The 24,266-nt window shown below is 40.6% G+C and overlaps 4 protein-coding genes across 14 annotated transcripts; 1 reads left to right on the top strand and 3 right to left on the bottom strand.

The window, feature by feature from the left end:
- Window positions 1-4,168: 4,168 nt before the first annotated feature.
- On the top strand, window positions 4,169-15,338 carry LOC117209822 (alpha-1,6-mannosyl-glycoprotein 2-beta-N-acetylglucosaminyltransferase). 8 transcript variants are annotated; one of them, XM_033452239.1, is made up of 10 exons: window positions 6,053-6,578; window positions 7,215-7,427; window positions 8,892-8,940; window positions 9,248-9,277; window positions 9,986-10,169; window positions 10,360-10,785; window positions 11,841-12,150; window positions 13,173-13,532; window positions 13,986-14,236; window positions 14,346-14,451. In XM_033452239.1, the coding sequence occupies exons 4-10, from the start codon at window positions 9,271-9,273 to the stop codon at window positions 14,404-14,406; spliced, it is 1,599 nt and encodes a 532-aa protein (XP_033308130.1). In that variant the 5' UTR covers window positions 6,053-6,578; window positions 7,215-7,427; window positions 8,892-8,940; window positions 9,248-9,270; the 3' UTR covers window positions 14,407-14,451. The 8 variants fall into 8 exon arrangements, with proteins under 8 accessions (XP_033308129.1, XP_033308125.1, XP_033308126.1 ...); XM_033452237.1 differs by having other exon boundaries at window positions 6,056-6,578; window positions 8,892-9,004; window positions 14,445-15,338; XM_033452232.1 differs by having other exon boundaries at window positions 6,056-6,578; window positions 14,445-15,338.
- On the bottom strand, window positions 15,040-17,688 carry LOC117209831 (protein D2-like). Its single transcript, XM_033452252.1, has 5 exons — window positions 17,405-17,688; window positions 17,184-17,296; window positions 16,835-16,955; window positions 16,329-16,542; window positions 15,040-15,667 (listed from the first exon to the last, which is right to left on the bottom strand). Exons 1-5 carry the CDS (start codon window positions 17,424-17,426, stop codon window positions 15,529-15,531), a joined length of 609 nt encoding a protein of 202 aa, XP_033308143.1. The 5' UTR covers window positions 17,427-17,688; the 3' UTR covers window positions 15,040-15,528.
- Window positions 17,689-17,843: 155 nt separating this feature from the next.
- LOC117209829 (protein D2-like) lies at window positions 17,844-19,400 on the bottom strand. 3 transcript variants are annotated; one of them, XM_033452250.1, is made up of 3 exons: window positions 19,292-19,400; window positions 18,596-18,847; window positions 17,844-18,343 (listed from the first exon to the last, which is right to left on the bottom strand). In XM_033452250.1, the coding sequence occupies exons 2-3, from the start codon at window positions 18,789-18,791 to the stop codon at window positions 17,991-17,993; spliced, it is 549 nt and encodes a 182-aa protein (XP_033308141.1). In that variant the 5' UTR covers window positions 18,792-18,847; window positions 19,292-19,400; the 3' UTR covers window positions 17,844-17,990. The 3 variants fall into 3 exon arrangements, with proteins under 3 accessions (XP_033308141.1, XP_033308142.1, XP_033308140.1); XM_033452251.1 differs by having other exon boundaries at window positions 19,303-19,363; XM_033452249.1 differs by having other exon boundaries at window positions 19,192-19,359.
- A 302-nt stretch (window positions 19,401-19,702) lies between these two features.
- Window positions 19,703-23,994, bottom strand: LOC117209821 (M-phase inducer phosphatase 1-like). 2 transcript variants are annotated; one of them, XM_033452230.1, is made up of 3 exons: window positions 23,853-23,994; window positions 22,800-22,971; window positions 19,703-22,292 (listed from the first exon to the last, which is right to left on the bottom strand). In XM_033452230.1, exons 1-3 carry the CDS (start codon window positions 23,900-23,902, stop codon window positions 20,652-20,654), a joined length of 1,863 nt encoding a protein of 620 aa, XP_033308121.1. In that variant the 5' UTR covers window positions 23,903-23,994; the 3' UTR covers window positions 19,703-20,651. The 2 variants fall into 2 exon arrangements, with proteins under 2 accessions (XP_033308121.1, XP_033308122.1); XM_033452231.1 differs by lacking the exon at window positions 23,853-23,994 and adding an exon at window positions 23,159-23,580.
- Between the last annotated feature and the right edge of the window lie 272 nt (window positions 23,995-24,266).

Genomic DNA, 24,266 nt, shown 5'->3' on the forward strand with positions numbered 1-24,266 from the left:
CGTCACGTGTCTAATGTTCGAACTAATAAAAAGCACTGAAGAGAATATCTATCTAAAAAATCTTTATACAATATTACGATATTTATTTATTTACGCAATATTTATTTTGATTCAAAAGGAAATTCTACGTGTTCAAGAAGAAGAGCAATTAAAATCGTGACGCTTCAGTCCTAATGTTTAAACTAATAAAAGCACTGAAGAGAATATCTATCTAAAAAATCTTTATACAATATTACGATATTTATTTATTTATACAATATTTGTATTGATTCAAAAGAAGTCTACGTGTTCAAAGAACAATTAAAATCGTCACGTTTGGATCTAATGTTCGAACTAATAAAAAGCACTGAAGAATATCTATCTAAAAATCTTTATACAATATTACGATATTTATTTATTTACTCAATATTTATTTTGATTCAAAGGAAATTCTACGTGTTCAAGAAGAAGAGCAATTAAAATCGTGACGCTTCAGTCCTAATGTTTAAACTAATAAAAAGCACTGAAGAGAATATCTATCTAAAAAATCTTTATACAATGTTACGATATTTATTTATTTATACAATATTTATATTGGTTCAAAAGAAATTCTACGTGTTCAAAAAGAGAACAATTAAAATCGTCACGTTTGGATCCTAATGTTCGAACTAATAAAAAGCACTGAAGAGAATATCTATCTAAAAAATCTTTATACAATATTACGATATTTATTTATTTATACAATATTTATTTTGATTCAAAGGAAATTCTACGTGTTCAAGAAGAAGAGCAATTAAAATCGTGACGCTACAGTCCTAATGTTTAAACTAATAAAAAGCACTGAAGAGAATATCTATCTAAAAAATCTTTATACAATGTTACGATATTTATTTATTTATACAATATTTATATTAGTTCAAAAGAAATTCTACGTGTTCAAAAAGAGAACAATTAAAATCGTCACGTTTGGATCCTAATGTTCGAACTAATAAAAAGCACTGAAGAGAATATCTATCTAAAAAATCTTTATACAATATTACGATATTTATTTATTTACGCAATATTTATTTTGATTCAAAGGAAATTCTACGTGTTCAAGAAGAAGAGCAATTAAAATCGTGACGCTTCAGTCCTAATGTTTAAACTAATAAAAAGCACTGAAGAGAATATCTATCTAAAAAATCTTTATACAATGTTACGATATTTATTTATTTATACAATATTTATATTGATTCAAAGGAAATTCTACGTGTTCAAGAAGAAGAGCAATTAAAATCGTGACGCTTCAGTCCTAATGTTTAAACTAATAAAAAGAACCGAAGAGAATATCCATCTAACGAATCTTTATACAGTGTTACGATATTTATTTATTTACGCAATATTTATTTTGATTCAAAGGAAATTCTACGTGTTCAAGAAGAAGAGCAATTAAAATCGTGACGCTTCAGTCCTAATGTTTAAACTAATAAAAAGCACTGAAGAGAATATCTATCTAAAAAATCTTTATACAATATTACGATATTTATTTATTTATACAATATTTATTTTGATTCAAAGGAAATTCTACGTGTTCAAAAAGAGAGCAATTAAAATCGTGACGCTTCAGTCCTAATGTTTAAACTAATAAAAAGAACCGAAGAGAATATCCATCTAACGAATCTTTATACAGTGTTACGATATTTATTTATTTATACAATATTTATATTGATTCAAAAGAAATTCTACGTGTTCAAAAAGAGAACAATTAAAATCGTCACGTTTGGATCCTAATGTTCGAACTAATAAAAAGCACTGAAGAGAATATCTATCTAAAAAATCTTTATACAATATTACGATATTTATTTATTTATACAATATTTATTTTGATTCAAAGGAAATTCTACGTGTTCAAGAAGAAGAGCAATTAAAATCGTGACGCTACAGTCCTAATGTTTAAACTAATAAAAAGCACTGAAGAGAATATCTATCTAAAAAATCTTTATACAATGTTACGATATTTATTTATTTATACAATATTTATATTAGTTCAAAAGAAATTCTACGTGTTCAAAAAGAGAACAATTAAAATCGTCACGTTTGGATCCTAATGTTCGAACTAATAAAAAGCACTGAAGAGAATATCTATCTAAAAAATCTTTATACAATATTACGATATTTATTTATTTACGCAATATTTATTTTGATTCAAAGGAAATTCTACGTGTTCAAGAAGAAGAGCAATTAAAATCGTGACGCTTCAGTCCTAATGTTTAAACTAATAAAAAGCACTGAAGAGAATATCTATCTAAAAAATCTTTATACAATATTACGATATTTATTTATTTATACAATATTTGTATTGATTCAAAAGAAATTCTACGTGTTCAAAAAGAGAACAATTAAAATCGTCACGTTTGGATCCTAATGTTCGAACTAATAAAAAGCACTGAAGAGAATATCTATCTAAAAAATCTTTATACAATATTACGATATTTATTTATTTATACAATATTTATTTTGATTCAAAGGAAATTCTACGTGTTCAAGAAGAAGAGCAATTAAAATCGTGACGCTACAGTCCTAATGTTTAAACTAATAAAAAGCACTGAAGAGAATATCTATCTAAAAAATCTTTATACAATGTTACGATATTTATTTATTTATACAATATTTATATTAGTTCAAAAGAAATTCTACGTGTTCAAAAAGAGAACAATTAAAATCGTCACGTTTGGATCCTAATGTTCGAACTAATAAAAAGCACTGAAGAGAATATCTATCTAAAAAATCTTTATACAATATTACGATATTTATTTATTTACGCAATATTTATTTTGATTCAAAGGAAATTCTACGTGTTCAAGAAGAAGAGCAATTAAAATCGTGACGCTTCAGTCCTAATGTTTAAACTAATAAAAAGCACTGAAGAGAATATCTATCTAAAAAATCTTTATACAATGTTACGATATTTATTTATTTATACAATATTTATATTGATTCAAAGGAAATTCTACGTGTTCAAGAAGAAGAGCAATTAAAATCGTGACGCTTCAGTCCTAATGTTTAAACTAATAAAAAGCACTGAAGAGAATATCTATCTAAAAAATCTTTATACAATATTACGATATTTATTTATTTATACAATATTTGTATTGATTCAAAAGAAATTCTACGTGTTCAAAAAGAGAACAATTAAAATCGTCACGTTTGGATCCTAATGTTCGAACTAATGAAAAGCACTGAAGAGAATATCTATCTAAAAAATCTTTATACAATGTTACGATATTTATTTATTTATACAATATTTATATTGATTCAAAAGAAATTCTACGTGTTCAAGAAGAAGAGCAATTAAAATCGTGACGCTTCAGTCCTAATGTTTAAACTAATAAAAAGAACCGAAGAGAATATCCATCCAACGAATCTTTGTTACTAAAACTAGTCGATCGTCCCTCAGCCTGCTCGGATAAACCAGCTGCTATCGTGTAATACAAAACAGTTTATAGGAATGACGAAAGTCGAGGCTACTGTTACGCAAGCTCTGCCGATCTTCCATAATTATTATTTATTTAGAATGCGCGACATAGAGGCGCGATTCAGGCACACGCGCATTCGCAAATTCCTCGGACGATTCTCTACTTAATCGACATTCCGGATATCGTCGAGGATCGATCGCCTTCTTGATATTCCGTCACGACGCGCGTCGACTTTGACGCTCTACGCTGTGTCCATCAGATACTCGCGACGCTATCTTCGACTAAACGATCCAATCGCTGTTAACGTAATTTATCGAATCCGCCAAATATTTGTCGTACAGAGCCTGGAGTAAGTCGTGCGACTCGACGATCGAGGATGGAAGGACACGGTAACAGGTAGCGACGTGGCCAGGAAGGAATACCAAGAAGCTCGTGGAAATCGGAAGGAAGAGAAAGCAGAGATCGTAGATGCGAGTGGCTCCGCGGCGAGAAAAGCGAGCAAGAGCGTTTTACCCGTGGAGAAAGGATAAACGTGGGTCGTAGTTTATCGACGTAGGCGTCTATGCGCAAGAGAGCAGTGGCGCCGGAGCGACGACGTCCGTTGTCGTCGAGGGATGGCAGGACGGAAAAGATCGATCGGCTGTGGCTAGAAATCGCAACCCCGTGTGGACGTGGCCGCGTGGAACGAGGGCGACGGTGTAAAGCGGTGGTGCAGACGGGAAGGAAAGGCAAAGCGTAGGGTGGGTGGGGTCGCGATCGCGCGGCCGCGCGCTCGCTCTCCTCTTCTAGGAAGTCGATGCGATCGCAGTTTCGAGCGAAAGTCGCGCGAACGGTGACGGGAATCTACGCGAAGGAAAGAAAGGAAGGACGAAAGGAAGGAAGGAAGAGGCGAGGAAAAGGGAAATTAGAGTGGTGCGTGGAAACAAACCGAATACTGCGACAGATCGCGATGACTCGCCGCTGGTTCTCCCGCCTCGCTTTTCTCGCGATCTATCCTGACAGGCTCGTCGATACGTGATCGGTTGGCACGCGAGTCTCGTGCGGTCGTGAGATTTATACGCCGATCCTGGGGCAACTTCTCCAGACGGTGGACCTACGTAAGTAGAAGAAAATAGGAGGCAACGTAGGATGCCGGCAAACGTGCTAATACGCGCAAGAAAGCGACATTCCCCTTTGCGGACGATGGCTGCCGACCTCAAGCTCGTGCCCGAGCCCGAGCTTTTGTCCCGGACCTGCCACTCTGATCGATATTTCGCCAACCCCGCTGCTTTTCTCTCTCTCCCTTGGTTTCTCCTCCACCCCTCTCTCTCCTTCTCGCTTTCCTTTTCTACGTGTATATGCGCGTAAGCGCGCATAAAACCCCTTCCATTCTCTTTGTTTCTGCACGAGGTTTCGCGTCATTCGCCACCCTTTCTGGCTTTGCCGACCTTCTATCCGGCCAATTGCCTACTCTACTTACTCCCTATCCGCCCTGTAACACCGTCGTTTCACGAGCCGCTATGTCGTTTTCGCCGTTCCGTTTCACGCTTTTCCATACTTCGCGCCTTTTCATCCTCCTTTCCTACCATTACCTGTATTCTTCTTCTCCGCATGTGCGCCTCCCCCCGTCCGTGTAACAAGAAAAACGACGGCAGTTAAGAAACTGCACGGCAGCGCGAGAAACAGAGTTTTCCGGTTTACCTTGAAAGCGACGCGTGACCGTCTCGAGTTCAGTCGTTTGCATTTGCGCGTCGAGCGAATTAACCGTAGCAGGAAACGTAACGGAGCGTTGCGGGCGTGTTCGTTAGCGGCTCGCGTATCTTCGTTCTCTCGCGCGCGTATATACCCTGCACGCGAGCGTTCGCGTATCGTGATTTTTCTGCCAACCACGCGACAGTGAACGAGACGACGATAGTCGTCTGGCGGATGAGCCAGCGACCACGGGAACTCTCGATCTCGCCGAGGGTAAAAAGTGGCGGAAAGTGGCAGAATCTCGACGGTGGCTGGAGCGTCGAGCTGTCGGACGTGCACGAGGCTTCGACCTTCGTTTCGAGATTCCAATCTGAAAAGACGAATACAGGAGGAACGCGAAAGGGAGAAAGAGAAGCGCGAGAGACGGAATGGGATGGAGAGGCGAAACGCGGCAGCAAAGGGGAGAGACCGCGGTGCAGAGGTGAGACGTCCGAGACGATAGGCAGGGACGAAAACAGAGACGCGATGGAAGCAAACGCGAAGGGGCGAAAAGAAAACGGCAAGGTTCGAGCGTTTTATCGCTGCGCTGCTTCTGTGTCGAGTGTCCTACCGCTTTCCTCTTTCCCCCTTTGCGTCATTTCGCTGCTTCGCAAGAAGAGGATATCGCTGTTAACTTACCTCACGGATATCCGCATTGTTTCGCGTCAACCAGCCAACTCAGCTGACCTACATTGGCCAGGCACCAGGCAAAATGGGATATCGAGCCACTCGATGCTCATCTACGGAAAACTACTCGCTTTCCCTACAGGGAGACCCAGGTGCCTAGCGTCGTATTCGTGTTCGCTCGTCGTCACTGTCGTGGTCGTAGTCGTGCTTGAAAGTACTCTTTCGTCCTAACACGGTTCGATATTCGACGCCAACGTCCACGCTACGACGGAACTTCTCGCTCGTTTTCCTATATTTCTTGTTGGCACACGTGGATCGAACTCGGATTCAAAAAGAGAAAATTGACTCGGCCGAGCTCGTGTCTCGCCTGCCGTAGCGGCATATTCGAGGACGAACTTGATATTTATGTATCGCTAGAGACGCGCGCAGCTCTAGAGAACTTCGATCTACGATCGACGATCCATGCAACTGATTAACAGTCGAGCAATGCGATTCGTCATTGCATTTACGAAGGCACTTGGGTGCACCTCCTCTTTCTCCTCCTTCGATCGCGTTAAATATATTCGATCTGACGCCGAGCACGATCAAAGTTATCGGAATAACACGACGACAGTGTCCGAGGGCATAGAAGAGCGCAGCCAAATACAATGGAAAGTGCGTGTTGTTGCTTTACGTCGCGTTATAACGTTGCGCTTTAATAGTTGGAATCGTTTCAGTCGCGTAACTAAATCACAAGGCACGCCGATTAGACGATAATCTATGGTAATCGTCGATCAAGGCCGATCGCATAAGCTGCCCAGACATTCGGTACGTTTTTGATTGGCATCATTCACTGTTAATGCAACTAACTCGCTGCCCCTGCCCCTCTCGCACCTTCCACTTCTCTTTCTTCTCTTCCTCGTTTTCCATCTCCTTCTCCATCGAGCCTCCTTCCTTCTCTGTGTTCCTTCTCCTTCTCCACTTCCTCCTTCGCACTCCCCTTCCAACTTTCTATAAGTCCGCGTGCCGTACTAAAAATAAAGTTAATGCCGAAGCATCGTCTTTCGTATGCGCCGCCACGAAAAGAAGAAAAAGCGGCAGAAAGAAATTGTCGACGGGTCGGTCGAACACGAGAAAACGCGTTCTCCTCTGTTACTTCCATGACGTTCGGTGAAACGGATCGCGAACCGGTGTCGATCGCCGGAAGCAACCGATACGCGAACATTCGAAGCGAAGGAAGAAGAAGAAGAAGAGGGAAGAGAAGCGAAGGAAGAGAAAAAAGACAGAAGGTCGAATAGGGATACTCGAGTAACTCGATTAAGAGATTCGTGCGTTCGAAACGCCATTAGTTTTTTTTCCTCTTGTTATTACTGTTATTGCTATTATTACTCTTATTATTATTATTATTATTATTATTATTGTTATTATTACATAGCAATTGATAATAATTGGAATTGACAACAGGTATAGCTGTCAAGCGACGAACAACCAAGTTGACGATACGATACCGCCAGATTGGTCCAAGTGTGCTCGATATCTCTGCGAATTATAGCTTTTCCACGCAGAGACGCGTGTATCGGGAATACGTGGTGTATGAAATAAGCGAACAGGATTAAAATGCAGGAAGAAAGACAGGAAGATACGCGACACGGCACGCTCCTATAAATATGTAATAGGGTAGGTGGATGTTATTTGTTTCTTCGTCAAAAATAGATATTCCATTCTAATAGGTATTAGAGTTAGCATTCTAATAGACGTTTGAATAGATATTCTCGACCGTGAAACGAACGAATGGAAACTGAGCGAGGTCGCTGCGGCAAATACACATTTTCGGACCAACACCCTCTTTGGAAAAGCGGATGAGATCGAAGCCTCCTCTTCTTTCGTTATCGGATAAAGGAGCTGAAAGAGGGACGAGGAAAGTTTTGGGCTCGTACACGACGGTATATGATACGAGAATAGAAGAACAATACCGAACGCGCGAGGAGAGAGCGATGCCTTCCCCGTATTATTTAAGGAAATCGCGAACGACTTCGGGAAATTCTTCGGTTGTTTCCACCTTATTGCCTCTCGTTCCAAGAATTTCTGGCCGATACAGCGCACGATATAATATTGAAGAGTGATAGAAATACGCGTAACGATATATCAAGACAGCGGCTGACAGAACGATAAGAGAGAACCGTACGGACTGAGCGATGTTACAACTGTGGCGCGAATAAAACCACTCTTTCCTATGTTTTGTCTTCGTAGGAAGAGTCGCCAGTCCGACGACTGGATGCACAAAATTAGTATCACGATACCTTATCTCACGGGAGTCGCTGCATAAAGGTTTCTATGCGTCATTAAATATCCATTATACGCGTCATACCACGATAGGCGTATGAACTATTCAGAAGCTGTATCGATCGACTCACGTGAATTCGAAAACGTCGGAGAGAAGTCGATGATGTTGCAAACGCACGCTGTTTTTTAAGTTTACTTTCCTATCGTTTCCGTCATTTTTCGATAAACGAGCTGGCCCAAGTAAATCTTTTCCTGTTCTCAGCGTCGAATACCGAATATCGATGAGAAACAAAGTCGAACGGTTCGGCTTGCGAGGGACTCGGCGTACGAAGAAGAAAGCGAAGCCTCGATCTCGTTCGATTCTCCAAAGAGGATCTTCGTTCGAGAACGCGTATTTCACGCGAGAAGATATTTTTAACGAAGAAACGAACGATCGACATCCAGCTATTATACCAAATAAGTGCGCATCGCGTGTTCTACGTTTTAATCTCGGACGCGTATCTCCTCGTGTATCGCGATACACGTATCTCCGTGTGAAAGAAGATCTGTTAAACCGTAATTTCCAGTGACCGATAGCAACTGAGATTCCAATGCTAATCGTTCACGCCCCCTGACACGATTTCTTTTTTTTTCTTTTGGGCGGGCCGACATACGCCTACCGACAGCTCGAACGGACAAACGGACAAATTCATCCCTTCGTATCGTGGTTCTCGCGATCGTAGTCGTGATTGTTGTCGCGGTCGTAGCCGCGGTCGAAATCGCGATCTCGGCGAAATACGAGAAGAGATACAAGTATAAATATATGCAAGAGATGCTACTCGTTTTTATCAGCGCTCGTATTCGTTTCTTTTTTCGCAGATTTCGTCGAAATGAGGGACCATCCGTCGCGCCTTTTCTCTGATACGAGGTAAGACGGTGATTTACCTCCTATCAAATACAGTGGCTACGAAAAGTATTCGAACCCTATTTATGTACGCACTGATTAACTTTACTTTATTTTCAATGCTAATTAATTAGGTCGAAATTCTTACATTCGTCGTATCGTTTAACGATGTTCTTGCACGATTGTCGCCGATTTTTATGCAATTTCTCTTATTCTCTGTTAGAGTAACTAAAGAAATGAAACTCGCATACAAATTTATTTCGCTCGTTAAACGATACAACAAACGTGAGAAACGACGATTTAGTCTATTAACTGTGTTATACTGTTGCAGAACGGACGCGTAGAAATGCCAGAATGAGAGGTAAGAGAGACTATCCTATTCTTCGTCGAATACGAGAAAAAATATGAGTACCATCGCCGGTTCGAAGATTATCCTGCCGCTCTGATCGATTAGTGATAAGAGCATTTAAATTTGTTCGAAGTAACGTCGTATTAATGATTCGAATTAGAATTTATTAGCTTTTTATGCGATCAACAGATCGACGGTTCGTTGGACGTCTAATAATAATATTTATCGATATAAACTGCTATTTACTACATTTGTCGCTTATTACATCGATCTTACAATTACTATTTGCATACGATTTACATTAAACTGCTTGCACTGGATCTTGTTTACCGTGATTTATCATTCGGATACTAAGGATATGGAAGCCGAAGAGCTTATTACACAAAGTGTAATTGCACGAGATTTAACGATCGCAAATGTCAAATTTATCATCGCATACCTTTGCAACGAACTCGGAAATCTGACATTTAAAAATCAATCTAATATCCGTTTTACATTTTTAATGATAAAAATAAGAAGAAAACGTTATATGCCATTGCACGTAGCCACGATGATTCCAACGAGTAAAACCTTTGCAATTTAACGTATATTCGTAACTTTGCGATTAAACGTGTTGTCAAGGATAAGCGAATTTTCACATATTTTTAAACGATAGTACACGCATGCTGCTTCGTTAACGCCGTTGATTAGCGAGACTGCGGAATAACACGGTACTTGCAGGAGTGGCGTTTCTGGGGACGGTGAGATCGGCACGCGGAACTTTCCTGAGGATGCTCGTCTTCGTCTTCCTGGCGACGTTCCTCTGGCTTCAATTTCACGTGATCAGCCTGACCGGCCGAGATTCCTCTGGACAGGCCTCGTCGAACGAGACGCTGTTCTCCCTCGTACCGCAAGAATTACATAGGTAAATCAGGCCGTGCAAATACGCCTTTTCACCATTTTCAAGAAAAATCCTCGTCGCCAGTACGTACGATAATACGTGCGAAAATAATAAAAAAAAAAACAAAAAGACAAACGAGAGAAAAACAAAGATAAGTAAGACGTTGTTTGGCAAAGAGGGATAAAGAAAGAAAGAAAAAGAGTTGTTCTTCCAGGTTTCTGAAAGATCGTCGAAATGGTTCTTCCTCGACGTTAACGAACGCGAGCACGGAAACGTTAACCGAGTTCGAAATAGCGGAGATTCGTCGAAACATAGAAAGGGCGAACGCCGAGCAAAGAGTGTACAACGAAGAGTCTTTCGGTCCTTTGGCTAACGACGCTCCCATAATAGTGATTCAAGTGCACACACGGCTCACCTACCTCAGACACCTGATCGTGTCGTTGGCTCAAGCGAAAGGGATCGAGCAAACCCTTCTGGTCTTTAGCCACGACGTTTGGCATCCGGACATCAACTATCTCGTGCAAAGTGTCGACTTCTGTCGTGTCGTGCAAATATTTTACCCTCACAGCATACAGACTCATCCTCGAACGTTTCCCGGCGAAGATCCGAACGATTGCCCTCGAAACATTCGCAAAGAACAGTGAGTAATCCTCTTCTTTATCGAACGCGTCGACCGTAGTGTTCTTAAGGCGGGATTTTTAACGAGCGTTGGATTATGGGGGGCCATTGTGCGATCGCTATCTGGTATATAACGGACTGAAACAGTTTTCGATCGGATAAATCGTTCGCTTTATATTCCAAGAGAGTTGCAAAAGAACTTAGAGCAGTTTGAAGAGTATAGCAAAATGTTTACCTGATTGCAAACTTTTACATATTATTGCTGCATGCGGTAGACGCGTTTGTACCGATGCAACGAAGAAACGTGCTTCTGTTTTCTTAGTAGTAATTTTCGAACGCTCGTGCGCCTGTTAGAATAAAGGAGAGAATTGTAAATGGAAACAATGCAATGAGGTCGTAAAATAAAGCGCTAAGAGTCACTAACTGTCGTCGCTACATTCTCTATGCACGCACCTGCGTCAGGTTCTTGTAGGTCAGGTGCGTCAGCCTCTTTAGATCAGTTTCTATCTTCCTTTACAAGGAAATGATTACTTCACTTATCCATTAAATTTCGTTCTATAATTACAGATAGTTTTTTTAACGTAGCGTAATAGTTTGTCTATATTGTAACAATCGCTGATCATTTGAAACTGAACGAGGGAGAACAAAGACAACGAGGGAATAAAAATTACGAAAGTCCAGTTTTCGCGAATATTTCGAGTATGTAATACTATAGATACAAAGGGTAGAATTTAAAATTAGAATTAAAATAAAAATTTCGCGGTCTGGCACTTATAGAAAATCCTGTCTTTGTCTACCTCGAACACGATCTTCGACGAACCTACACGCTCTCGCTCAAAGACGTTAGGACGTCTCCTTCTTTTGACAAAATTTTGCGTTAATCGGTGCAGATTATGAATTTCAAATTGCTGATAAAATCGTTAATATATTAGTAACGCGTAATTTATTATTATTCATAATGAATTTTTAATCTTTTCCAATTTTGAGCCAATATAATAGGAACTGTCCCAAGACCTTTGAGCGATGGTGTACGTTTTCTTCCGCACATGTTCGCCGCTATAACTCGCAACTCCACAGAGCTCTGAATCTCGGCTGCATCAACGCAAAGCATCCGGACCTCTACGGACACTACAGAGAAGCCAAATTCACGCAGACGAAGCATCACTGGTGGTGGAAAGCGAACCGCGTGTTCGATCAATTATCGATCACGAGAAATCACACCGGCATAGTTCTTTTCCTCGAGGAAGATCACTACGTCGCCGAAGATTTCCTACACGTTCTCCGACTGATGGAACGTACCTGTAAACATAGCTGCAAAAGATGCAACGTCCTGTCCCTGGGCACCTATCTCAAAACCTACAATTATTTTGCCGATTTCAGTCGAAAGGTGAGAGATTCACACGCGTCGCACTAATCGCTCCGATCGCTCTAACCGCTCTGATCGCTCTAATTGCTCAAATCGTTCTAACCACTCTAATCGCTTTACTCGTTCGGTGCGCGAACTCGACACCTCCTTCCCTAACCAGACATGCGATCGAAAAATCGTGCTTCGCGAACCGTTAGCTTGCGCGATCTCTTACTTGCTTCGACCATCCATATTCCTCGCTACTCGATCGCTGTGATCTCTCGTTTCAACTGATTTCTCGCTCGATTCGAAGGCCACAGGTGAATGAACGCATATAAGCGACACTGTCTGCTTTTCGTGCAATCATTTCAAAATTCAACTCACAGTCGACTAATATCACGTGCAAGTTAGCTCTGCATTTGATCATAGGATCAGATGGATACGCGTTGCTGCTATTATCTCGAGAATTTGAAAGATTTCTCGCGAGGCATTGTGAGCTTATCATCCACTTTCGGAACGCTTACGTATCTTCGAATCCATCAGGTTATTCCCTTCTTTAACAGTTTCATATTTAAAATAGTTTTGTTCGGTCATCAAGATGACATACGAAGCAGAAAATCAACAAACATTAAACGTACAATATTTTCCCGTGTGGCCTCTGTTTCATTCTATTGTGTTGGTTGTTTGACTTAACAGCTGCACTCTCTCTCTCTCTCTCTCTCTCTCTCTCTCTCTGTCTCTCCCTCTCTTCGCTCTCCTCTTTCCTCCGCTCTCCTCTTCTTACCGCCGCGTTTGCGACAAGTCGTGCTTATTATTAAGAGACAAAGAAGGGAAGGAGAGTTAGCTAAGAGTAGGGATAGATAAAAGGAACGAAGGAACGAAAAGTTAGGGCGCGAGAGGTAGGCAAATTCGAGTCGATCCGAATAAATAAAGAATGTGTCGCGAGACCGCGTAAGAATCGTTGGACGATGGGTGCATACCGAATTATCGTCGTATCGAATCATCAGCTCGATTTCAGTATGAATATCTGTGTGTCGATGTTTCACGCACGCCTCGTCCGTTAGTTCCTTGGCGTCAACAGCGCCCTGCAAAAGGAGCTACTGCGTGGATTAAAAAGATGGGAAGCATCGGCGAGGCAACAGTCGGCTAAAGCCGAAGACGTCATCGGTACCAGTGACAACGGAAGAATCAACGGAATCCCAAGCAGCAGCAGCAGCAGCAGCAGCAACAGCGGCAGTGGGAGCGGCAGCACCGGCAGTAGCAGCAATAGTACTCCTACTGGGGCGAGCAACAGCAAAAACAGCAGCGTTAACAACACTGGCGCTGCCGCCATCCTACCAATCGCACGCAACGCACAGATCGTGCAATCTGCCTCCGCATGGGCTTTCCAACTCCTACCCGAACTCTACAATCATTATCAAAAGGTTGCCGACATCTTTCGACGACCCTCGTTATGCGTGCAATTCTCTCCATCCTTCCCCCTATCTCTACGAAGTCGGGCGCGCACGTGCGCACGCACGCGTTATTTTCTCCGATTTTCCCGAAATTTGATCGTCCTGCGATAGATTCGCGATCGACGATTTAACACGCCCATTGCGCATGATGCTAACGCAAGCTTCGAGTAATCGTTCAGGGTACACTCGTAAATCTGAGAAAAGAATGCTGGACGTTGTTGGACAGCGATTAACGAGCTCTATGTATACAATAAGTGGCGTTGTACGAGATTTCTGTTGTATATGTAATACACAGTAGCATGCACGCGCGTGCGCGCACGCGCTCACGCGCACCGATCGTCCCGCGATCTTCCTATTTCGTTTTATCCTCGCTACGATACTGTAGTTGCATCTTAAGAACCGCGCTCGTGATATTTCATTCAGGCTGAAGTGATTCCTTGGATCTCGAGCAAACACAACATGGGCATGGCGTTTAATCGCGTCACTTGGAACAAATTGAGAAAGTGCGCCGCCCAGTTCTGCTCGTACGACGATTACAATTGGGACTGGAGTCTTCAACATATCGCGCAAACCTGTATGCCACCGAGCAAAGGACCCGGAATCGCGCCTCGTACAGAATCCGGTTTAATCACGATGATGATGCGGGCGCCCAGAGTTTTTCACATCGGAGAATGGTGAGTCGGAATAATTCTTTCTTTCCTACTCTCCTTTTTGCCTCCTCCTTTAAACTTATGCCTCCTTTATGCCTCCTATCGTATTCCAACGGATACCTAACGATTATAGGAAATATACCACCTCTGTCTTTCCACACGTCGTATCTCCCTGTAGCGAAATACTTTTATGATCGTTAAATCGATGATCTATGAATGTTACCAATACCAGCGGAGTCCATCACAAGAAAACCAATTGCGAATCGACCGCTGTGATAGCAAAGGTTCAAAACGTCCTAAAGGCTGCCCGAGACCATCTTTTTCCTACTCAACTGACGCTTACTGTAGCTGGCACTGCGAAAAAGACGAAGCTCAGGAAGGGCAACGGCGGATGGGGCGACACACGGGATCATCGGCTTTGTTGGAACATTACCGTTTATCCGGATCTCGTTTTACCTTGAGACCAAACTCTCGAACGAACGACATCGAAATATCCTTTCAATTTCTTCTTTTTTCTTCGCAAACCCTTCTCTATTTCTCTACCTGCCTCGTTCTTCGTCCCGTTGTCCAAAAAGTCGCATCCCGCTCAGCCCGTTTCGTTCCCGCCTCGTCCTGACTCATCCAGTTTCGTCTCTCGTGGAAGATGCTCGTTTAACAAGTTCCTTCGCGTCGACGAATTATTGTATCGATCCCACGGTCTGCTATCAGATCGCGCGGCATCCCTAGCGGCGTACTTATCTTTATATTCGTGCTAAACCTAGCAACCGATTCAGTCGGCGGAAGCACATTTCGCGCTTAGCGACTCAGCTCCTTAACGAATTTGCGTCTCGACCGGTCGCCGAAGTCCCAGAGAAACACGCTTATCACGTATTCTAGTCATCGTACCCAATGATGATTAACGATAAATGGGTAACAAAAACAAATGGTCCTTGTCTGTCTATAAATTGCTTCCAGTAAGGTAGCGAACAACGTTAGACTGACGATACTCCCCGCTCGAGACGACCCAGACTTTTGAACTTGGAGTGACTCCGAGAGCGAACCAAAGCCATCCACGAGTCGCGAAATTTACATAGGATACGTTTTATATTTGTAACGAGAATCAACGAAAATAAACGAATCGACCGATTTTCTCGTATCTATTATCTTCTTCAAACGTTTATTATCTTATTTCGCTCATTGTAAATCGAGTATATCGTACCTCGGTTGGTCGGCAGTCGTATTTGTACAGGCAATTAATTGTTTTGTACCATCACCTATAAATATCAATGAAAAGAGTATCCTTCGTAAGCCGGGTGCACGACTCAAAATCGTCTGTCTTATAATCCTAAAAGTTTCGCGTATGTCGGCACGTTATCGTCGTACTCCACCCACATAAAGTTTCCTGCTATTGGTCCTTCCAAGTTGTATTTCTCTGCGAACTTCTTTATGTTGAATCGCCTTCGTTGAGGACCATCCCTGAAATTCGTATCAACCGGTAATTCGCGATTTATCGCTTGCCAATAACGCGTTATTAGCTGGTAATTAATAGAAAGCAATTAGTTCTTTGGGGTCGTATATCTGCTCTCAGCCATCAAAACGAAGAACCAGTCAGACTGTACGTTATACTGCCACATACTTTGGAAATATACAAGATTTTTAACCCATTCAGGATCAAGCAATAGTTTATCATAACACGTACTTTATTGTACATAATTTATTATACGTACTATAACTTCTTGAAATTATGTAAGATTGTAGAATTTAAGTGCAAAAAAATAGCACCGAGAAAGATAATAAGCGATATTTTGCTACAATCCTTGATATTTTCTTTCGTAGTTATACAATTAAAAAGACAAGATTCGATAACGTAAATTGATTAAAATAAGGACGTTACGTTAACGCAACTTTGATCCTTAATGAGATAACAAGATCTCACAATTTAAGTCAGTGCACCGTGAAATCGAAACTGGTGATTACGAACTTCAGTCTTCGGACATTCCTTTGATCGTACTATTAGCGTCCGTTCTACGAAAATTAATTCTGATCACCATGGTGTCTATATTGATGCTCAATACGACCACAAAGGATTAAAAAGCACGCAAGCTATTACATATTTACTATGCACGCTCGACTTTACCTGTTGCTCAGCCTTCTCTCGTCGAATGTAATGGATCCTTGATTCTGCTTGTAAACGAGAAAGACATATCGATGTTTACCGCTACCTTTTGGCGGCGCTGGACCAACATATTCCGCTAGTACCTCTCCTTTCGCGACATTTTCTTCTGGAATATTTCCGACCAACCAATGTCGAAATTCTCGATTGTATCCCTTCCTAGTCGGTACGTCAGGATCTGCACATGAAAGAACGTCGGAATCTTCATTAGTAATGGCTTTAACGAGCACCAAATTATGAGGCATCGAATCATCGATCGATCAAGAGCCATGGCAAAGAAGAAACAGTGAACGAAAGAAACAGGTTTGTTCGCGTCGACTCGGTGAAAGTTGTCGCGAGTTGCACGCCTCGAAAGTTTCACAAGGATAAGGTAATGTATATAAGGTCGCGTTCTTCTCCATAATTAACTTGAATCGTCTCTAGCCTCCAAACAAATTTGCACTGTACGAGTTTACACTCTGCTGACTTACCTGTCATTACAAGCGTGTAAAGTACTCCCCCTTCGTGCTTGTAATGAATCTCTGGAATCGTTTGCGTCTCCGTGGGAGTTAATTCATTTCCAAAATCGATCGCTTTGTCTCCGTACTTGACCTAACTCAGATCCATACACGTTATTGCCATAAGATAAATATTAAATGAAATAACTAAATAATATCATTTAGTTATATCAAATAATTTATTTGATACTTTTCATCTTTTAAACTATTCAAACACACGCATCTATGCCAACTAGATTCAGCTTTCTCCTTACGATACGCTTGCATTTGCACTCCCAGACTCACACTAACGTTAAGTGCAATTATTCAAAAAAAACTACACCTCGATCTTCTCTGTCGGTGCCGTGTCTAGTATATCGGGTACGATTTGTGCTTCCTCAAATTTTGTACGAGTATCTGTACCGGTGATAATATGGATACCGCAGACAAGAATTCCTGCAATTTATTTTGTATCTCATATTTAACACACAACGATCCGAAAATAGTGAAATTAGGTACATAGTTGTATTTGCGATTCGATTTTAATTAAAGATATACACGTACCTATTATCATGGAATACTTCATCTTTATCTCGTTCTGTTGCACTTAGCCTCGACAGACTACACACGCTCGACTCTGTAGAAACGTTTTATCCTACCGACTACGTCCCCCACCCCTTTCCTAGCTTATAACCTGACAAGAATTCCTATTGCATTTAACTTTTCTTTTCATTTGGCGTCGAACGACCATGATTCTCCCCCTCTTTTCGCGAATGTTCGCGTCCTCTTATTTGCTACTTGGCGCTCCTTTCCTCACAACTTCTTTCCTTTTCAAAATCCTCTAAAGAGGAAAGTAGAAAAACGCTAATCATTCTATTAAATCAATGATCTTAAGTATTAGATAATATAATATATATATGTTACATAGTTGATGGAACAAATGTGCTGGTGGATCGAATATTACGACGATACGTTATAACTTTATTTATTTTTGTTCATTGTGTACAGGTGTTACATTACACAATGTAAAAGGGCTTGTACTACATGAATGAGCGTTTAATATCAAATTTCATACAAAATATCTGCGCACCAATCTCCAATATCTATATACCAGGTTTCATATCCCTCATATTCTATCCATGCTATGTACTTAACCTCCCAATTGTTTATATAAAAGTGGAACATAATCGTCAAATTCTGCCTGGTACATGTTTCCAGCAATAGGGTCTCCCAGTTTGTATTTTGCAGCAAATTTTTTAATAGAAAAATTTGCTCGATTATCCCCACTGCGATTAGTCAGACGAGGTTCGTCGAATGTAAGCTTTTGAGGCTGCTTATACAAAAGGAACACATAGCGATGAAGTCCGGTGCCTTCTGGTGGACCTGAACCGATGTACTGAGAGAGTACTTCACCTTTGGAAACGTCAGAACCAGGAATGTTTCCTACCAACCAGTGGTGCCATTCACGAAACTTTGGTTCTTTGCGGCTTGGTGCATCTGGATCTGGAAGGAAAATATAATAAGTTAATCTAACTGTTAATTAAAAACTACTATTATATGTGCAACCTATGCAATTTTACGTTGTCAAATGTCCTATGACTGGATAAAAATCTGCAGTCTAATTATAACATTTAATGGCAGGAAGAAATTTTTACATAGATACCATTTCTTTAGTTGTGTTAACAAAAATATGACATTACATTAAAACCTGCAGTGTAATTACTATAAAAATTTCAATATTCTTTCAATACGTACCAGTCATACAAAGGGTATAGAAAACACTTGCATCGCCATCCCACTTAACAGAAGGTGGATCTTTCACCTGTGTCGGAGTCAACACTTTGCCAATTTCAATGGCAAGGTTATTTGAATAGGTGACCTGTAGTACATTTTGTGGGACCTTGTCTATAACGTCGGGTACGACACCATGAGTTTGCAACGCTTGAGCCATGGAAGACAAAAGACGAGTTCCAATTTCAACGAGAGGTTTCCTTGCAATTAATGAAGCTGAAAGTACACCAAGTAATAACAGACGACAGACTACGAAACTAACAAATAATCCATTCTTCGCAATCGTAACCAAACCAAAAATACAGCAAGGTTATCGCAAATGGTCAATAGGCAATTCGTACAAACAATTTGACCGATACTGAGCAACCGTTTTTGCATATAATCGATAATCTCTTATTAACTCGCAAAGAAAACAAAACATACAATAAAAAAAGAAAAACACAAACGAAGTAAGGTGAAAAAAAGAAAGGATCGCGTATTCTACGACACTAATTATTACGTGCTACATTGGGAGGAGAGTAATGCGACACGCTTTGATCAATTTTTCTAATAGATATTACTTGCGTTAATTGAAAGCAGCATGACACCCAACACGGACTTTAACTCATAGATAAAAAACTTTAAAGAAAGAATATTAAGGAAGCTACAAATACAACTGACTTTGTAACAATCTTAGAAACCGGCACACTGTAGTCGATTCTTGTCCTTATCGTCCCCTCCTTTTGCCAACGTTTGCTCTATATAGATCGGCATACGCGTTATATATGTAGTACATTGCAGAAGCCTGTAGCGCTAACCAATCACGCGCACGAAATCATTTTGGTAAACATCGCTGTAATACACGCCATCTATCGGAATTCAGGTATTGACAACACATTTTTTTAATTATTGAATATTTATTAGAATATTAACGTATCTGATGAATTATTGCAAACATGTACATTATATTTCAAATGAAAATCTTTAATAATTTTAAAAATATAACAAAGAATCGACCTTTTGATCGAATTGCATCAGGTGTTCGGATATTTGCATTATAAAATACGAATTTCAAATAAAGAAACATAAATGCAGAAACAAAATTATTTTAATGCTATATTATAATGAAATAATGCACTATACACAGACTAAATGGAGACATTTGATTTTTCTACATATCTTCCTACATATACGCATACGCGCACATGCGTTATGTACATGTATACACATCATACGTACGTCATACAACATAAACTATCCATATACAACATTCGTACAAGCTTGCACATTTAAAGATATATTCATTTCTTCATAAACAATTGCTCTACACCCTTCTTTAGTCAATGTAACCCACTTAAACATAATTTCTTTACACTGGTGTACACATAAGCGCTAAACTTTGGCGAACAAGAATATCAGGAAACAACGACGATGTTTGCAATCAGTTTTTATGCGAAAACATTTCAAGATCGTGCAAATCTGATGAAAATACGATATCGAATGGGTATGAATGAGAATCCTATCCGAGAGTATTATGATACAATTTTATTCTACGACTGTTTTACTTCAATTTTCGTATTAATACTGTTTTGGTAATGTGACCTTCTTCGCATTAACTTGATATTTTTGCTGTCGTTGTCCTTTATCGTACGCGTGCTCTTTATATCATCTCTTTATAACTGATTAACTAAAAAAAATTAAGCGTATTCGCAAATTAAAGGAATTACTATTATTTACAGTAATATGTAGGAACGATCGTACAAATTTCACGCACAAAAAGGAAAACCTTTTCCTTTTTCCTATTCCACTTTGTCATTATTTTAACTTTTAAATTTGCACCTTTATACAATTTTCTGCAAATTCTCTATCTCGAGCGTATCGATTGCTAATTATAGGAAAACAGAATAGAGACGAGAGGAACGAGGAAAGAAAAGAAAAGAGATGGTAAAAGAAAGATAAGAAGGAAAGTGAAAAGAGGAGAGAGATAACAGAGGAGGTCAGGTAAATGACAGAAACGATAATGAGGAAAATGGAGATTTATCTAAAAACCTAGACGTTTCAGATTACTACGCGTTGCACAACCATTAAATCTTAATCTTTCACCTTGCCAGCTTTTACTTTTGCTTCGGAATTGTCTGAGATCGGCTTGGTGATCAGGATGGCTCATCGGTCGATAACCCTGTGGCGAACACAATTCCTTCTGTTCCCTGTAGAATTGCTCATATCCGCCATGCAGCAAATAAACTTCCGGATAATAGAGAGCGGGATAATATTCCTTGTTACGTTGACGATCCAAACTTCGTAGAAATCGTGAGAGATTTGGACCTCGTTCCCACGAAAATTCACAATGAAACACTAGAATATTTCTTTTACTCGTATCTGGTTCAATTTCAGGCGTATTTTTCAGTGGATCTAATAGGAATTGCTCGATGAGATCTTTACTGTAAAGATTTAGAGCACCTTGAATGTGACCTGCATCGAACTCGTACGGATAACGGCAATCTACGATTTCGAACGAATTAATTCTATCGTTAAATTCTCCGCGTATTAAAGCGGCTAAGGTATCGACTGAAATCGATTTTAAATCTTCGTGATGACCAACAGCTAATGGCAGGACGCATGGTTTGCTGAAATCTCCTGTGAGATCGGTATCGGTGACGCTGCGATGAATGGCAGATTTGATGTGCGCGTGTGCTTCCAATTCCGAGGACACTTCTGTCTCTGTCCCAGTTTCCGTTTCTGTCTCCATTTCTATGTCCGTTTCCATTTTCATCTCTATTTCCATTTTCGTCGATATCGTTTCTATTACAGCTGCCGTCTCTATTCCTGACGTAGAAAAGCTCTTCTGTAACGACCTACACTTTGGCATCTCGAACATCATGGCTTCACCACTGCTACAATCTTTGACGGCTTCAAAGAAGTTGTTGGATCTTCGTGATCTCTTGACTAGTCTCGGGCTCTCGTTCGTCAGTGGTTCATGCCGCTTCGAAGCTCGAGCAAACGGCAAATTGAAAGTATCTGCGTCGGTGTTTTCGTCGGTAATTTCATCGATTCGCCGACGTCGTGCAACGGGTATAGTCGTCGCTAGTGGGCTACCATCGTCGAAATCTAGAGTCTTAGTCGATGAGTTCGCATTCGGAGAACGAAACAAACAGGAACGTACTTTCGAAAGCGACGAGATCTTTTGACTTTCCTTTTCATATTGCAATGACAATGAGCGTCTGAAGCTTCCGCTTGTGGCGCCGTAGGTACGTGAATACTCGGGCGTGCTCTGATTACTTAAGTCAGGATTCGTTGATGTATTCGCGATCTCGGCACCGACGATATTGCCGCAGAGTAAAGTGGTGATACCATTCGGTAATTGCGTCGCATCGTCCAAATTCTCGGTATCTACCAGATCGTTGAACCCATCATCCATACTCTCGTAACCGGATGAGATGCTTCGAAAGAGGGAACATCGTGCGATTCGCGCTCGGTGTGGCGATGATCGTACCGGCGACTCCATCGGACTCCGAGATTCGATAGACATTCGACGTGGAGCAACGGCCAGGGGCTCCGCGAATCGAAATCTATCTCGCCTCGATTTTTCCTCTTTCTCAATGAAGCTTGCTCCATATCCGCTGTCTTGGCTATTCGGATCGCAATCTTCTAGAGGATGACGGGTCCTTTTTGTACCGACGATCTATTACACATTAAAATACATTAATTAGACTCGAGTATTTATCACACTCTCGTCGAATTAATTTTGTCTTTTGACGCTTATCGTTTGACCATGTAAAAAAATTTTAAAGACCGACCCGGTGTGGCGCTTCGGAATGTGACACGCCGCTTGTTCAAAATACAGATAACGAAAACTAATTCAGTCCGGGTCTAGATTAATCGACAGATTAGATTCGATTTAATTCGATTCAAAATACAACAGAAACGGAAGTGTCATTTTGACGCGCGCCCCCGTATGTGATAACTATTTTAAATATATTCAAGATGTTGAAAGTGAGCGATAAATAGCCACGAATAATGTAGGAACAGGTGCATATTTTTCTTAACGCGACGATATAAAAGGTGATGTTTTACGCTTGTAATTTAATGAAAGAGCACTAGTTAGAATTAATAAGGGTAATAAAAAAAAAAAAAAATTGAAGAAAAAAGAAGTCGAAATATGCAAGAACATATGTATTGATAACTATACCTTTTGCGGGCTAGTGCCATGCGGACTGTTATTTTCTTTGTCTATAGATGGCGAGACTGGCTCTGGACTGGAAAGACGTCGCGTAGCCATGCCAATTAGCCGGCGGACTTTTGGTTTAGGTTTCACTGAGCCGTTCGAAGTGTCTCTAATGTTAAATACATCCTTGAAGAGGCTGTAAAGAAAAGAAATAATTATTACATACGTTTCTACACACAGACACGATTGTATATACAATTACGAAAATACAATATCAGTTCAATGATAAACCTAACCTCTATAATTAGGTCCCGATAAAGATACGTATTTTGGAAGTTATAATTAAGAACAAAAGATTTCTCGAACTGAAGAAAATCACGCACCTTGAATTTCATTGAACACATCTTTAGGAATATTGCCACAGATATTATCGACATGTTTTACACGCAATAATATTCTACTGTGAATGAATGATTAACTTCTATAAATTGCCTAGAAATTAATCGCGTTTCTTCTTTCCTAAACACAGTTACACAATGTCAAAATAGAATTCTACGCGATTTACAAGGCTGAGCGATACAAAAGAACACGCTGTCGTTCGCACATTGCCGTTTCATTAACAAAACTTACTGCCAGAATACTTTACATATGTATAACACGAGGAAATATGGTAGAGCGAGAGCGCGCCAACTGAATGCGCTTGCGCGCGAGCACCACATGCACTTAGCAGCGCGCAAAACTGATTTCACCGGTATATCTATTCTCGCAGTTTAGAAATCACTGATCCATGTACAATAAGAGCGTATAATACGTAAAAGACATAGGATAAGACCTAATATACTTTTAATAGATGAAATTGTGGACATGTTACTAAGAATTCTTTACGAACATGTTGGATTCCAAAAACACGTAGATACAATGTAAACAAATTTCTCCCATGTACATATACTTCACTGAATTTGCACTGAATTTCCAGACACATATTCACACGCGCGTTCACACGAAAAGTACGAAACGAAAGAGACGAAAAATCGACATAGCTCGGAAGCAGAAAATTAGCGTTATTACGATATATACCTTGTATATTGCCACACTTCACACGAATTATTAACATCTTGCCAGAACATAGCGATCAATGACGAAACACGAAGTCACAGTTAAAACCAGTCGATGATAACAAACGACAAGAAAAGGAACTGCGCGAGCCAGGAAATCACAGTATAGAATGGCCGTATTTATCGAATTAAAGAATGAAACGACGGTATGTAAAAGCTCGAACGGTAACCCGCCGCTCGTTACACCGACTGCCGACTCGGATCAACGCACGGCAACCCGCAAAGTCGCGTACTATCTGAGTGGCCTGGCGGGAAGTCTGTCTTTATATGTGGCAGCCTGGTGTGGTGGGGGGAAAGGGCCGACCAATCGGTAACTGGGAAAGGGCCCGCCTAAATCTTCTCAGGGCGTACAGGGAGAACGGAACGCGGAATCCAC

The sequence above is a fragment of the Bombus bifarius genome, unplaced genomic scaffold (assembly GCF_011952205.1).
Source record: "Bombus bifarius isolate JDL3187 unplaced genomic scaffold, Bbif_JDL3187 scf7180000008194, whole genome shotgun sequence".
NCBI lineage: Eukaryota > Metazoa > Arthropoda > Insecta > Hymenoptera > Apidae > Bombus > Bombus bifarius.